The sequence below is a fragment of the Notolepis coatsorum genome (assembly GCF_963971535.1).
Source record: "Notolepis coatsorum genome assembly, chromosome: 5".
Classification (NCBI taxonomy): domain Eukaryota; kingdom Metazoa; phylum Chordata; class Actinopteri; order Aulopiformes; family Paralepididae; genus Notolepis; species Notolepis coatsorum.
Window position 1 is genome coordinate 27,953,130 of NC_140169.1, and position 14,547 is coordinate 27,967,676.

At 39.6% G+C, this 14,547-nt stretch overlaps 1 protein-coding gene across 1 annotated transcript in view; it reads right to left on the bottom strand.

Annotated features, from left to right (window-relative positions):
* The window catches only part of LOC311228136 (titin-like), a gene marked incomplete at its 5' end in the record, with an annotated part of 313,904 nt that overhangs the window by 186,699 nt on the left and 112,658 nt on the right, over positions 1–14,547 (bottom strand). The window contains 3 exons of the mRNA XM_084314051.1: positions 1,178–1,231; positions 1,897–3,543; positions 4,073–4,117. Of these exons, the coding sequence (XP_084170177.1) occupies positions 1,178–1,231; positions 1,897–3,543; positions 4,073–4,117 (1,746 nt within the window). The remainder of the gene's footprint in view (positions 1–1,177; positions 1,232–1,896; positions 3,544–4,072; positions 4,118–14,547) is intronic.

The window sequence follows — 14,547 nt, forward strand, 5'->3', positions numbered from 1 at the left end:
ATACTAGTAGGAGATTCAAGATTCAAGATCCAAGATTCAAGAGTTGTATTTGTCACATACATACACAAGAAATTAAGTGAAATTAAGGAGGCCATGCCCACCTCGATTGTGCAAAAAATACAAGTAATAAAATAGAATAATAAAATAGAATAGACATGATAAAAAGTAATAAGAATAAAATACAATGATAAGCTTAAGAAATAAAGGTAATGAGTACTATATACAATAATATACAAATATAGTTGTTTTTAAAGTGACTTTTTTTTGTAGTGTGTGTGAGAGAGTGCACGTGAGGATGTGTGGTGTGTGTGTGTGTGTGTGTTCATGTGTGCTTGTGTGTGGAGAGATCCGTGTTCAGTGTTCTGATGGCCTGGGGGAAGAAGCTGAGTCTAAGTCTCTCTGTTCTTGCTGCATGAATGTGGAGGCGCTTGCCAGACCGCAGCAGCTTGAACAGGTTATTGTTATTGTTGGGGTGGTCTATAATCATAGTGATACTAGGAGGAGAGGTCAGTCTATAATCATGTTGTGATACCAGTAGGAGTCCTACTGGTATCACAATATGATTATAGACTGACCTATTCTACTGTAGGAGAGGTCAGTCTATAATCAGTAGGAGAGGTTAGTCTATAACCATAGTGATACCAGTAGGAGAGGTCAGTCTATAATCAGTAGGAGAGGTCAGTCTATAACCATAGTGATATCAGTAGGAGAGGTCAGTCTATAATCAGTAGGAGAGGTCAGTCTATAATCATAGTGATACCAGTAGGATAGGTCAGTCTATAACCATACCATAGTGATACCAGTAGAAGAGGTCAGTCTATAATCATAGTGATACCAGTAGGAGAGGTCAGTCTATAATCAGTGATACCAGTAGGAGAGGTCAGTCTATAATCATAGTGATACCAATAGGAGAGGTCAGTCTATAATCAGTGATACCAGTAGGAGAGGTCAGTCTATAATCAGTGATACCAGTAGGAGAGGTCAGTCTATAATCAGTGATACCAGTAGGAGAGGTCAGTCTATAATCATAGTGATACCAATAGGAGAGGTCAGTCTATAATCACAGTTATACCAGTAGGAGAGGTCAGTCTATAACCATAGTGATACCAGTAGGAGAGGTCAGTCTACAATCAGTAGGAGAGGTCAGTCTATAATCAGTAGGAGAGGTCAGTCTTACCTTTCAGGCCTCTGCCTGCTGCACCTCTTCCTGCTTCTCCTGCAGGTTGTCCCTCTGTTTAAAAACACATAGAATGAGCAGCCTGTACAACAACAACAACACACTCAAAACAGAGAAAGGTGTAACATCCAAACCAAATGTCAGACATGACTTATGCATATGGAGTAATTCGGTTGAATTGAATGGATGAGGCACATGACAATACAGACAATGAACACAAACCAAAACATGAAAACATGACAATGAGAAGAGAACACACAATGGACCTGTCTCAAAACCCTGCCCCTTTTCTTGATCCTCCAATCACAACTGTCGCTTACCTCGGACAAACCAAGTTTGTCCGAGGTAAGCGACAGTTGTGATTGGAGGATCAAGAAAAGGGGCAGGGTTTTGAGACAGGTCTATTGACAGAAATGGAATGAAGACACAACGGTGACGGTGAACCGACTGGAATGACTGAGATGGAAGTGACATGATGGAGACGAAACAGTGGAAATTACTTGAGATGGAATGATGAAGATGAAAATAGACAATGAAACAAAGATGAAAGATGAAAGATGATCACACAATTATGATCGACATAAATGAAGGAATAAGCCATATGGAAAAAACATTGACGTCAACGCGATTAAGATGGAGTCGTTAAGGTGGAAATGGTTTGAGATTATTTAGGGGATGAAGGGAGGTTTTCAGGCGTCACTGATCAGCCACCATCTCACCTCTCCTGGTCACCCCTGGGACCTCCAGAGCACCATCCTCTCCTTCACCCTCCCAGTCCTGTGAGCCACAACTCTCCCTAGGAACCAGCTCCCATCCCCAGGCCTCGCCCTCATCATCTTCCTCCTCTACTTCTCCTCCTTCATACTCTTGCTCGAACACCTCCTCCTCCAGCTGGGTGGGAACCTTCTTCATCTGCACAGCTCCAGGAGAAACCTCCTTCACCATTGGAATCGATCCTTTAGCAGGCTTTGCAGCCTTCTCCTCCTCTGGCGAGGGTTTCTTTGGGATCTTGTTTAGCTTCACCGCTTCAGTGGGATCTTTAGGAGTAACTGTTTTAGGAATCCGTTTGACTTTTTCAGCACTAGGCTTCCTCTCCATAGGAACTGACTCCAGTTCTTTAGGCTTAGGCTTCTCAACCTTGGGCGAGGGAGTCTTTTTCAGCTCAGCTCTCTTCAGCTGCTCTGCAGGCTTCAAGGCTACTTCGCCTTCCTCTTCTTTGTCTTTTGAAATGATTCCCTTTTTCAGCTGCAGTGGTTTGGACTCCTCAGGGGTCTTCTCAGGTTTCTTAACAGGAGCTGGCTTAGGAGACGCAGTCTTCGCTACAGGGGTTGGCTCAGCCTCCCTCACCTTCTCCACCTTCTTATCAGGCGCTTCAGGTGTTTCGGTTTTCTTCAGACGCCCCTCAGACTCGCGTTCTTTTGGAGTTCCTTCTCCGCTGATCCAACCAGGCCTCTTGTCATCTGCTAGCTTCCTCTCTCTCTCCTCTGATGGCTTCTTCTTCTCCGGTTCATCAGCCTCTTGAGATGGTCTAGAGAAGGGCTTCAGTTTGATGCTCTCCTGCTCCTGTGTTGGGATTCTTTTCACCTTGGTTGGAACTTTGCCCTCCTCCGCCTCGTCTTTCTCTGGAGTTTTCTTTTTATCCGCTGGCTTTAGTACCTTGGCCCATGGTTCCTCTTTTTCCTCAGCTGCTCTCTCTGACTTCTTAGCAGTCGCTTCATGTTCCTCCTCTTGAGGGAGCCTCTCCCCCCTCTGGAAAGGCACCGCATCTCTGTCTGGCCTCTCCTTCTTGTCTTTCTCCGGCTCCTCTGCTGACTTGACAGGCCTGTCAATTGGTTTTAATTTGAAAAAGGCTTGTTCTGGTTCATCTGAAGGTAATTTCTTCACCTTCTGAAAAGCTGCAGTAGATGGTGCTGGTTCCTCCTCCCTCGCTGCCTTTGGAGTTTTCTTAAGGGAGATCTTGTCCACTGGTTTCTCATCTTTGGGGGTTCCCTTCCGAGGGGTCCACGAGTCCTTGGCAGAGTCTTCATCTTCCTCTTTAAGCTTCCTCACTTCAGGCCTTTTGTCCATTTCTGATTTCTCCCTGGGTTTCCTCTCCTCTGCAGGTCTCCTGGTGGCCATCGACATCTCAAAGTCCTCTTCCTCATACACAATCTCCTCAACATCAATGACTTTGGTGATGGTGCCTCTCTGGGGTTTGACCTCTTCTTCAACCTCTGGAGATGGAACTGTGGGAATCTTCTTCAGTTTGATAACTTCCTGTTCTTCTTCCACTTCCTTGATGATCCTGGTTCTCTTTTTCAAGGTAGGAATCGCAAATGTCCCGTCTTCTGCCACTTCAAATTTACCTTTTTTGTGGAGAACCATTTTTGAAGCAGCAAAGGTTTTACATTACTCATAACACAAAGACACTTAACATAAACAACACACACACACATACAGTACAAACACACACACACATTTACAATACACATATTTCAAACACACATGAAACATAATACAAATACATATAAACAAATTCCAACTAGGAAAAAAGGTAAGACAACTAGGACAGGATAAAAACACACACACATACATTTACAATACACATATTTCAAACACACATGAAACATATAATACAAATACATAAGAAAATTCCAACTAGGAAAAAAAGTAAGACAACTAGGACAGGATAAAACACACAGACAGACAGATATACAGACAGACAGAAATAAAACAGGTCCTCACAGGACACATTTACAACAAACTGCTTTGCCCTTAGGATCACTTTGATATGTATGTATTCTGCTGCTAAGGATACAACATATGTGTATTTATAGACCATCCGTTATCTTACACTGCTCTACAAAGTTGTGTAATGTAAGTGTGTGTGATGCACAGGATAATAAATGTTCCTACCTTTCTTGACTCCTCCTGGTGCCTGGACAGGTCCCTTGGTCTCATCTGATACAAAGGTATAGTTTAGAGAGGAAATGGTTAGACATTTACCATTTCATTAAAAGTGTAAAACAATTTGAAGCTTCTCGCTTCCCATCAAACACATTCAGTGATGAGAGTATTCACTTACTCTAAATGTGGTTGATATTGTGAAATAATAAAATTGTGGTTGAAGGGCAAAGGAAAAGTAGTCTAATCACATTCCTTAGAATCATGATTCCATTTTTCGTAGAATGGTATTGGACATTACATGTGGACTGAACCACAACCAATCAGAAATAAAGACAAAGTGGTGAAGGGTCCCTGGTCTTATTGTTTCAAACAAAGAATAGTGACTAATAGCAGACAACATGAAGAGAAAGACAAGGTCATGTATCGCTCACTAGTCATACTTACCTGGCTAACATGCAAATAAAGCAAAGCCACGCATCATATGCAAGAATGTGGTGTTTCTACAAGATACAGTCAACATTCTCAAAGCAATGAAATGAAAGAAAAACATTTGCTTCAATGGAGATGGCTCTTGAAAACCTCAGTGCAAGAAGATATTCCTTCAGCCCTTTGGGTGTTTCTACCTGTCATAAGAGCTCTCTCTTCTACCAAGATAGGTTTGTCTTCATCTTCATATTTCTTGGTTGGTTCTTCAGCCTTTAAGACAGTCTGTGGTTTGGTCACTTCAAGTACAAAAACACAAAGATAAAAATTGGTAGTGCAGAGTCTGCCACACAAAGAATAAAGAATATTTACAAGAAGTTAGTGTCCTCTTTCAAGAGGAGTTTACCAGCGTTCTAATTTTAATACCTGGTTTTGTTTCTTCTTGTGAAGTAATCTTCTTTTCTAGAGTCTTTTTGTGTTCTTCTTGTACTTGCACTGTAGCTCGTGGCTTGCTCACTTCAAGTACAAGGTACACATGGAAATTAACAGACATAAATACTCTAGATTCTATCTATAATGTATCATCAATGTTGTCACTTCATGTTATTGTGTATTGAAAAGATGTTAGTCAGTTGTTCCATGTTCAGATGGTTCTAAACATGATTAGGTGAGTACCTGGTTTGGTTTCTTTCCGCTCTTGTACTTTGGCATCTGGCTTGGTCTCTTCTGCAGCTTCAGTAATGTATTGGGGTGCTTCAAGATAACGTATATTAAGAATTACATTCACGTAAGAATGACATTCATTTACGAATGCCTTTAGAATAACACATACAATTACACATACAACCAAGAACAATGAAAAGAGACAGAATACCTTCTCCAGGGCTGACTTTCTGTACCAGCGCCTCTTTTTCTTGTGGATATGACCCCCTCTCCTTACCAGGCACTTGAAATAAGATCATACCATAGTTAGAATCCCAGTAAGAGAGATGGGATGAGCACTGGACCACACAAAGAGCAGGATACAAACGGAACATGCAGACAAACAAAACAGACTGATTTAAGGTTGAGTATGAGGACTCAAGAGGTTAAGGTGCGCTCCCTGCTGTACTTTTTATAGGGGAAATAAACCCCAACTCATGAGTAGTTAACCAGCATTTTCTATAAGAGTAAGAGTTTTGTTCTCAGTGCAAAGAGGTACAATGGAACGTGATGTGGACATAATGGAATCACAGAATCAAAAACAATGAGAAGATTCAGACACTGAACAATAAACATTATGACATGGTATGATTTACCCATCGATTAAACAATAAGATGAGGCTGTCTCATTCGACAGCATGATATCACAATGGAAGTTCTTCAGGATGAGCAAGAGTAATGTTTGTGCCCAAATGGATGATGTGTAACTGACAGATTCTTGTGATGACGATGACGAGGAAGAAGTATGAAACGGAGGACTTCTCGGCATAACAGTGTGGGGGAGGTGTGGAGGAAGATGTTTGTGAAGTTGTGATCAGACACAAAACATTTTCTCTCTACCTCTGGAAGATGCTTTGGGGGAGACCCTTGTCTTTTCTTCTGTTTTTGTCTCCATCAAGTCATCCAAAGAATGTGCCTCTCTCTCCTCCTTGTGGATAGTACAAACTCTCTGAGGAACATCTCTGGCTTGTTCAACAGCAGATCCCAAAAGAGAATCATCAGTTTCTGATTCCCATTCCTTGCTGGTATGTTCCTGATATTCTGGATACTTTGCTAAAGTGTCAGACTGATACTCAATTGTTAGTTTTGTCTTGCGTGGCATATCTGTTACTGAGTCTTCCCTTGCTGTGAGTTCCTGTTTTGGTTTCCTGGTAACTGACTGGATTAGCTGAACTGAATCAATGACTTCCTTAGAAAACATTTCTGGCAGATGAATTCCAGCTTGTTTTGAGTCTGGTGTGACACATTCTTTCATTCTAATTTGCTCCCGTCTAGCTGCTGATTTCTTGTCTACGGTGTTCTCTTTTGTGGTTTCACTGGCAGGTTTATCTTTAACAGTGATTTCTTTGACTGTAACCTCCTCAGTTCTAGCTAATTGGTGTCCTCTCTCTGGAGCATCTTGCCCTATCAATGATTGTTTTGACATCAACTCCATCAGAGGTTCAACTGTGGCCTTTCTTTCAATTAGTTCCTGTCTTTCTTCAGTCCCTTCAATGGGAGTAACTTTGGCGGGTTTGTCGTTTACAGAATCTACCTTTGACTGGACTTCTCCAACTTTAACCTCTTCAATTTGAGCTAATGTCTGTGTTCTGTCTGCACTGTCTGCAATCATATCACTTCTGCAGTATTGTGCTACCACTGATTCTTTAGATGTTTTAGTGCCTTCAATTGGAGTTACTTTGCCAAATTTGTCTTTAATTATGACAGCCTTTGATAGGACTTCTTTAACTGTCATGTCTTCAGTTTTAGCTAACCTTTGTCTTATGTGTTTTTGGGATACTTGCCTCTTTGGAGGAGTGTCCTCTGACTTTACTTCCTCTTTCCTTGTACTGTCTCTGGTCATATCTTCAGTTTTTGTATCTTTTTCCTCTGTATCTCCCACAACCAATGATTCTCTAGATGCCTCCATCATAGCTGTCTCTGTGGCCTTTGTTTTGGTTTGTTCCTGTGTTGTTTTAGTCCCTTCAATAGGAGTAACATGTGTGTCTAAAACTGTGACAACCTTTGACTGGATGGTTTCAACTTTAATATCATCAGTTTCAGCTGCCTTCTGTCCTCTGTCTTTTAGGGATAATAATGTCTCAGAACTGTCTTCTAACTCAATGTCCTCTTTTCTTGTTGCACTCTCTCTGCCAATGTCTTTAGCTCTAGTGTGTTTCTCTGGAACACCTGATACAATATCCAAAATGTTCTCTCCCTGTGGTTCTTCGTGTATGACCTGTGTCACAGCTGTCATGGGTGGTCTTTTAATCGGTTCCTTTTTAGTGACATTGCTGTCTATCTTTTCTTTTCTGGTAATTACTTTGTCTGCACCTGTGGCCATCTTTGACTGGGACTGTTCAACTGTAATCCCTTCATCCTTAGTCAAACGTTGTCCTCTCTCTTTTGGAGATTCTAATGTATTAGTAGAAATACCCTCTGACCTATACACTCCCTTGACAGGTTCTACAGTTCTAGTATATTTCTCTGGACTGTCCTGCCCCATCAGTGATTCTATATATGTCTCCTCCATCACAGGAGTCACTAAAGCCTTTCTTTCAATTTGTTCTTGTCTGGTTTTTACCTCTTCAATGAATGTTACTTTGGCATGTTTGTCTTTAATTTTGACAACCTTTGACAGAACCTCTTCAGCTTTAATATCTTCAGTTCCAGCTAATTTCTCTCCTCTCTCTACTGGGGCTACTTTTATGTCCTCTGACTCATAAATGTCCTCTTTTCTTGAAGAAATGTCTTTGACACGATCATCAGGTGTAGTAAACCCTTGGGTAGTGTCAGATATAATATCTCCATCTTTCACTAAGAAGGATTCATGATGTACAACCTTCATTACATGTGCCACTGCAGCCTTTCTTTCAGCTTGTCCTTGCCTTGTTTTAGTACCTTCAATTGGAGTTACTTTGCCAAATTTGTCTTTAACTATGACAACCTTGGACTGGACTTCTTTAACTGTCAAGTCTTCAGTTTTAGCGAACTTTTGTCTTCTCTGTTTTGGGGATACTTCCTTCTTTGGGTCTTTATCTGTTACCGTTTGGACCTCTTCAACTGTAGTACCTTCTGTTTTAGCTAGCTTCTGTCTTCTTTCTTTTGGGGTTATTACTTTCTTTGGAGAAATACCTTCTGACTCTAATTCCTCTTTTTCAGTGGCACTGTCTCTGAAAGTTCTGGGAATCCCTTTGGGTTGAACTTTTACTGTGTCAGTTTGTGGCTGTCTTTCTTCATCCTGAGCTAACGTCTGCTCTCTCTCTAAAGGGTCTTGCTGTATCAAAGATTCTTTAGATGTAACCTCCATCACAGATGCATCTAAAGCTTTTCTTTCATTTTGTTCATGTCTTGTTGGTTTAATGGGAGTGACTTTGTATGTTTCATCTTTAACTCTGACAACCTTAGAGTGAGGTTCCTCAACTGTAATATCTTCTGTTTTAGCTAGCTTCTGTTTTCTGTCTTCAGGGTGTCCTACCTCCTTTGAAGAAATGTCATCAAACCCATGTTCTCTTTCTTTGGGAGATTCTAATGTCATTGCATAAACTTGTTCTTGTTTGATTACTTTCTTCTCCTTTTTGTCTTTTTTGATAATTATTGTATGAGGTTTGTCTGTATCTGTTACAGTTTGGACCTCTTCAACTGTAGTATCTTCTGTTTTAGCTAGCTTCTGTCCTATTTTTTGGGGGGTTATTACTTTCTTTGGAGAAATACCTTCTGACTCTAATCCCTCTTTTTCTGTTGCACTGTCTCTGACAGTTCTGGGAATCCCTTTGGGTTTAACTTTTACTGTGTCAGTTTGTGGCTGGGTTTCTTCAACCTGAGCTAACATCTGCTCTCTCTCTAAAGGGTCTTGCTGTATCAAAGATTCTTTAGATGTAACCTCCATCATAGATGCATCTAAAGCTTTTCTTTCATTTTGTTCATGTTTTGTTAGTTTAATGGGAGTGACTTTGTATATTTTATCTTTAACTGTGACTACTTTAGAGTAAGGTTCCTCAACTGGAATATCTTCTGTTTTAGCTAGCTTCTGTTTTCTGTCTTCAGGGTGTCCTATCTCCTTTAAAGAAAAGTCCTCGAACCCATGTTCTCTTTCTTTAGGAGATTCTAATGTCATTGGAGAAACTTGTTCTTGTTCAATCATTTTCTTCTCATTTTTGAGAATGATTTTACAAGGTTTGTCTTTATCTGTTACAGTTTGGACCTCTTCAACTGTGGTATCTTCTGTTTTAGCTAGCTTCTCTCCTCTTCTTTTGGGGGTTATTACTTTCTTTGGAGAAATACTGTCGGACTCTAATCCCTCTTTTTCTGTTGCACTGTCTCTGACAGTTCTGGGAATCCCTTTGGATTTAACTTTTACTGTGTCAGTTTGTGGCTGTCTTTCTTCAACCTGAGCTAACATCTGCTCTCTCTCTAAAGGGTCTTGCTGTATCAAAGATTCTTTAGATGTAACCTCCATCACAGATGCATCTAAAGCTTTTCTTTCATTTTGTTCATGTCTTGTTGGTTTAATGGGAGTGACTTTGTATGTTTCATCTTTAACTGAGACTACCTTAGAGTGAGGTTCCTCAACTGTAATATCTTCTGTTTTAGCTAGCTTCTGTTTTCTGTCTTCAGGGTGTCCTACCTCCTTTGAAGAAATGTCATCGAACCCATGTTCTCTTTCTTTGGGAGATTCTAATGTCATTGGTAAAACTTGTTCTTGTTTGATTACTTTCTTCTCCTTTTTGTCTTTTTTGAGAATTATTGTATGAGGTTTGTCTTTATCTGTTACAGTTTGGACCTCTTCAACTATAGTATCTTCTGTTTTAGCTAGCTTCTGTCCTATTTTTTGGGGGGTTATTACTTTCTTTGGAGAAATACCTTCTGACTCGAATTCCTCTTTTTCTGTTAAACTGTCTCTGACAGTTCTGGGAATCCCTTTGGGTTTAACTTTTACTGTGTCAGTTTGTGGCTGGGTTTCTTCAACCTGAGCTAACATCTGCTCTCTCTCTAAAGGGTCTTGCTGTATCAAAGATTCTTTAGATGTAACCTCCATCACAGATGCATCTAAAGCTTTTCTTTCATTTTGTTCATGTCTTGTTGGTTGTTTCCCTACCACAAGAGTAACTTTATCACTTTTATCTTTAACAGGGACTACCGTTGACTGAACTTCTTCAGCTGGTATCTCTTCTGTTTTAACTAACTTGTGTTCTCTTTCTTTGTGAGAATCTATTGTCATTTGAGAAACTTGTTCTTGTTCGATTGCTTTCTTCTCTTTGTCTTTTGTGAGAATCATTTTACTGGGTTTGTCTTTAACCTTGACAGTTTTAGACTGAACCTCGTCAACTGTAGTATCTTCTGTTTTAGCTAGCTTCTGTCCTATTTTTTTGGGGGTTATTACTTTCTTTGGAGAAATACCTTCTGACTCGAATTCCTCTTTTTCTGTTGCACTGTCTCTGACAGTTCTGGGAATCCCTTTGGGTTGAACTTTTACTGTGTCAGTTTGTGGCTGTCTTTCTTCATCCTGAGCTAACATCTGCTCTCTCTCTAAAGTGTCTTGCTGTATCAAAGATTCTTTAGATGTAACCTCCATCACAGATGCATCTAAAGCTTTTCTTTCATTTTGTTCATGTCTTGTTGGTTTAATGGGAGTGACTTTGTATGTTTCATCTTTAACTGTGACTACCTTAGAGTGAGGTTCCTCAACTGTAATATCTTCTGTTTTAGCTAGCTTCTGTTTTCTGTCTTCAGAAGAAATGTCATCGAACCCATGTTCTCTTTCTTTGGGAGATTCGAATGTCATTGGAGAAACTTGTTCTTGTTTGATTACTTTCTTCTCCTTTTTGTCTTTTTTGAGAATTATTGTATGAGGTTTGTCTTTATCTGTTACAGTTTGGACCTCTTCAACTGTAGTATCTTCTGTTTTAGCTAGCTTCTCTCCTCTTCTTTTGGGGGTTATTACTTTCTTTGGAGAAATACTGTCGGACTCTAATCCCTCTTTTTCTGTTGCACTGTCTCTGACAGTTCTGGGAATCCCTTTGGATTGAACTTTTACTGTGTCAGTTTGTGGCTGTCTTTCTTCAACCTGAGCTAACATCTGCTCTCTCTCTAAAGGGTCTTGCTGTATCAAAGATTCTTTAGATGTAACCTCCATCACAGATGCATCTAAAGCTTTTCTTTCATTTTGTTCATGTCTTGTTGGTTTAATGGGAGTGACTTTGTATGTTTCATCTTTAACTGAGACTACCTTAGAGTGAGGTTCCTCAACTGTAATATCTTCTGTTTTAGCTAGCTTCTGTTTTCTGTCTTCAGGGTGTCCTACCTCCTTTGAAGAAATGTCATCGAACCCATGTTCTCTTTCTTTGGGAGATTCTAATGTCATTGGTAAAACTTGTTCTTGTTTGATTACTTTCTTCTCCTTTTTGTCTTTTTTGAGAATTATTGTATGAGGTTTGTCTTTATCTGTTACAGTTTGGACCTCTTCAACTATAGTATCTTCTGTTTTAGCTAGCTTCTGTCCTATTTTTTGGGGGGTTATTACTTTCTTTGGAGAAATACCTTCTGACTCGAATTCCTCTTTTTCTGTTAAACTGTCTCTGACAGTTCTGGGAATCCCTTTGGGTTTAACTTTTACTGTGTCAGTTTGTGGCTGGGTTTCTTCAACCTGAGCTAACATCTGCTCTCTCTCTAAAGGGTCTTGCTGTATCAAAGATTCTTTAGATGTAACCTCCATCACAGATGCATCTAAAGCTTTTCTTTCATTTTGTTCATGTCTTGTTGGTTGTTTCCCTACCACAAGAGTAACTTTATCACTTTTATCTTTAACAGGGACTACCGTTGACTGAACTTCTTCAGCTGGTATCTCTTCTGTTTTAACTAACTTGTGTTCTCTTTCTTTGTGAGAATCTATTGTCATTTGAGAAACTTGTTCTTGTTCGATTGCTTTCTTCTCTTTGTCTTTTGTGAGAATTATTTTACTGGGTTTGTCTTTAACCTTGACAGTTTTAGACTGAACCTCGTCAACTGTAGTATCTTCTGTTTTAGCTAGCTTCTGTCCTATTTTTTTGGGGGTTATTACTTTCTTTGGAGAAATACCTTCTGACTCGAATTCCTCTTTTTCTGTTGCACTGTCTCTGACAGTTCTGGGAATCCCTTTGGGTTGAACTTTTACTGTGTCAGTTTGTGGCTGTCTTTCTTCATCCTGAGCTAACATCTGCTCTCTCTCTAAAGTGTCTTGCTGTATCAAAGATTCTTTAGATGTAACCTCCATCACAGATGCATCTAAAGCTTTTCTTTCATTTTGTTCATGTCTTGTTGGTTTAATGGGAGTGACTTTGTATGTTTCATCTTTAACTGTGACTACCTTAGAGTGAGGTTCCTCAACTGTAATATCTTCTGTTTTAGCTAGCTTCTGTTTTCTGTCTTCAGAAGAAATGTCATCGAACCCATGTTCTCTTTCTTTGGGAGATTCGAATGTCATTGGAGAAACTTGTTCTTGTTTGATTACTTTCTTCTCCTTTTTGTCTTTTTTGAGAATTATTGTATGAGGTTTGTCTTTATCTGTTACAGTTTGGACCTCTTCAACTGTAGTATCTTCTGTTTTAGCTAGCTTCTGTCCTCTTCTTTTGGGGGTTATTACTTTCTTTAGAGAAATACCTTCCGACTCGAATTCCTCTTTTTCTGTTGCACTGTCTCTGACAGTTCTGGGAATCCCTTTGGGTTGAACTTTTACTGTGTCAGTTTGTGGCTGTCTTTCTTCATCCTGAGCTAACATCTGCTCTCTCTCTAAAGGGTCTTGCTGTATCAAAGATTCTTTAGATGTAACCTCCATCACAGATGCATCTAAAGCTTTTCTTTCATTTTGTTCATGTCTTGTTTTAATGGGAGTGACTTTGTACATTTTATCTTTAACTCTGACAACCTTAGAGTGAGGTTCCTCAGCTGTAATATCTACTGTTTTAGCTAGCTTCTGTTTTCTGTCTTCAGGGTGTCCTACCTCCTTTGAAGAAATGTCATCAAACCCATGTTCTCTTTCTTTGGGAGATTCTAATGTCATTGCAGAAACTTGTTCTTGTTTGATTACTTTCTTCTCCTTTTTGTCTTTTTTGATAATTATTGTATGAGGTTTGTCTTTATCTGTTACAGTTTGGACCTCCTTTGAATAAATATCCTTGGACCTGTCTTCTCTTTCTTTGGGAGATTCTAATGTCATTGTAGAAACTTTCTTTTCCTTTTTCTCTTTTCTGAGAATCATTTGACGAGGTTTGTCTTTATCTGTTACAGTCTGGACCTCTTCAACTGTAGTATATTCTGTTTTAGCTAGCTTCTGTCCTCTTCCTTTTGGTGAAATACCCTCCGACTCTAATTCCTCTTCTCCCGCTGCACTGTCTATGACAGTATCTATAGCTCTGTTATATCTTTCTGGAGTATCTTGCTCCATCAATGATTCTGTAGATGTCACCATTGTCATAGCTGTGACAGAAGCCTTTCTTTCCATCTGCTCTTGTTTTGTGGGTTCCATCTCAGTTGTCCCTTCAATGGGTGTAACTTTAAATGGGTGTGCCAGTTTGTCTTTAACTGTGACAACCTTTGACTGAATGGCCTCTAACATGACATTTTCAGTAGCGAACACCAGTCTTCTCTCTTTAGGGGACACGTCTTTATCTTTAGAGGTCACATATTTTTCTTTAGAGGTCACATCTTTATCTTTAGAGGTCACATATTTATCTTTAGAGGCCATATCTTTATCTTTAGATGTCACATCTTTATCTTTAGAGGTCATATATTTATCTTTAGAGGTCACATCTTTATCTTTAGAGGTCACATATGTATCTTTAGAGGTACTATATTTATCTTTAGAGGTCACATCTTTATCTTTAGAGGTCACATCTTTATCTTTAGAGGTCACATATGTATCTTTATAGGTACTATCTTTATCTTTAGAGGTCACAACTTTATCTTTAGAGGTCTTATCAGCGATCTCCTGTTTTCTGACTGATACTTTTGGTTTGTCCTCAGTAACATCTGTGATGTCTTTCTTTTGAGTTTGACTTCCTGGTTTTCTACTTGTCTCTGTCTTCACAGTCCCTTTTTCAGTTTCTAACACCTTATGTCTGGCAGGAGACACTTTGTCAACTTGTGTCAACTTTTCCGTACTCTCCGTTATCTGTTCAACTGTTGCGGGAGCCTCTTTTATCTCTGAAGAGAGTCTTAGATATATACTTTCTCTCCTCTCATCTATAACATTGTCTGTTGGAGAATCAATCTTCCGGACAAAATATTCTTCTCCAATTTGAGTTTCAAGTTTAGTAGATCTAACTTCCCTGGTGTCTTTCATCTTTGAAGCATCAGTAACAGATACCTTGCAGCTCAATTTGGACTTTTCACCCATTTGACTG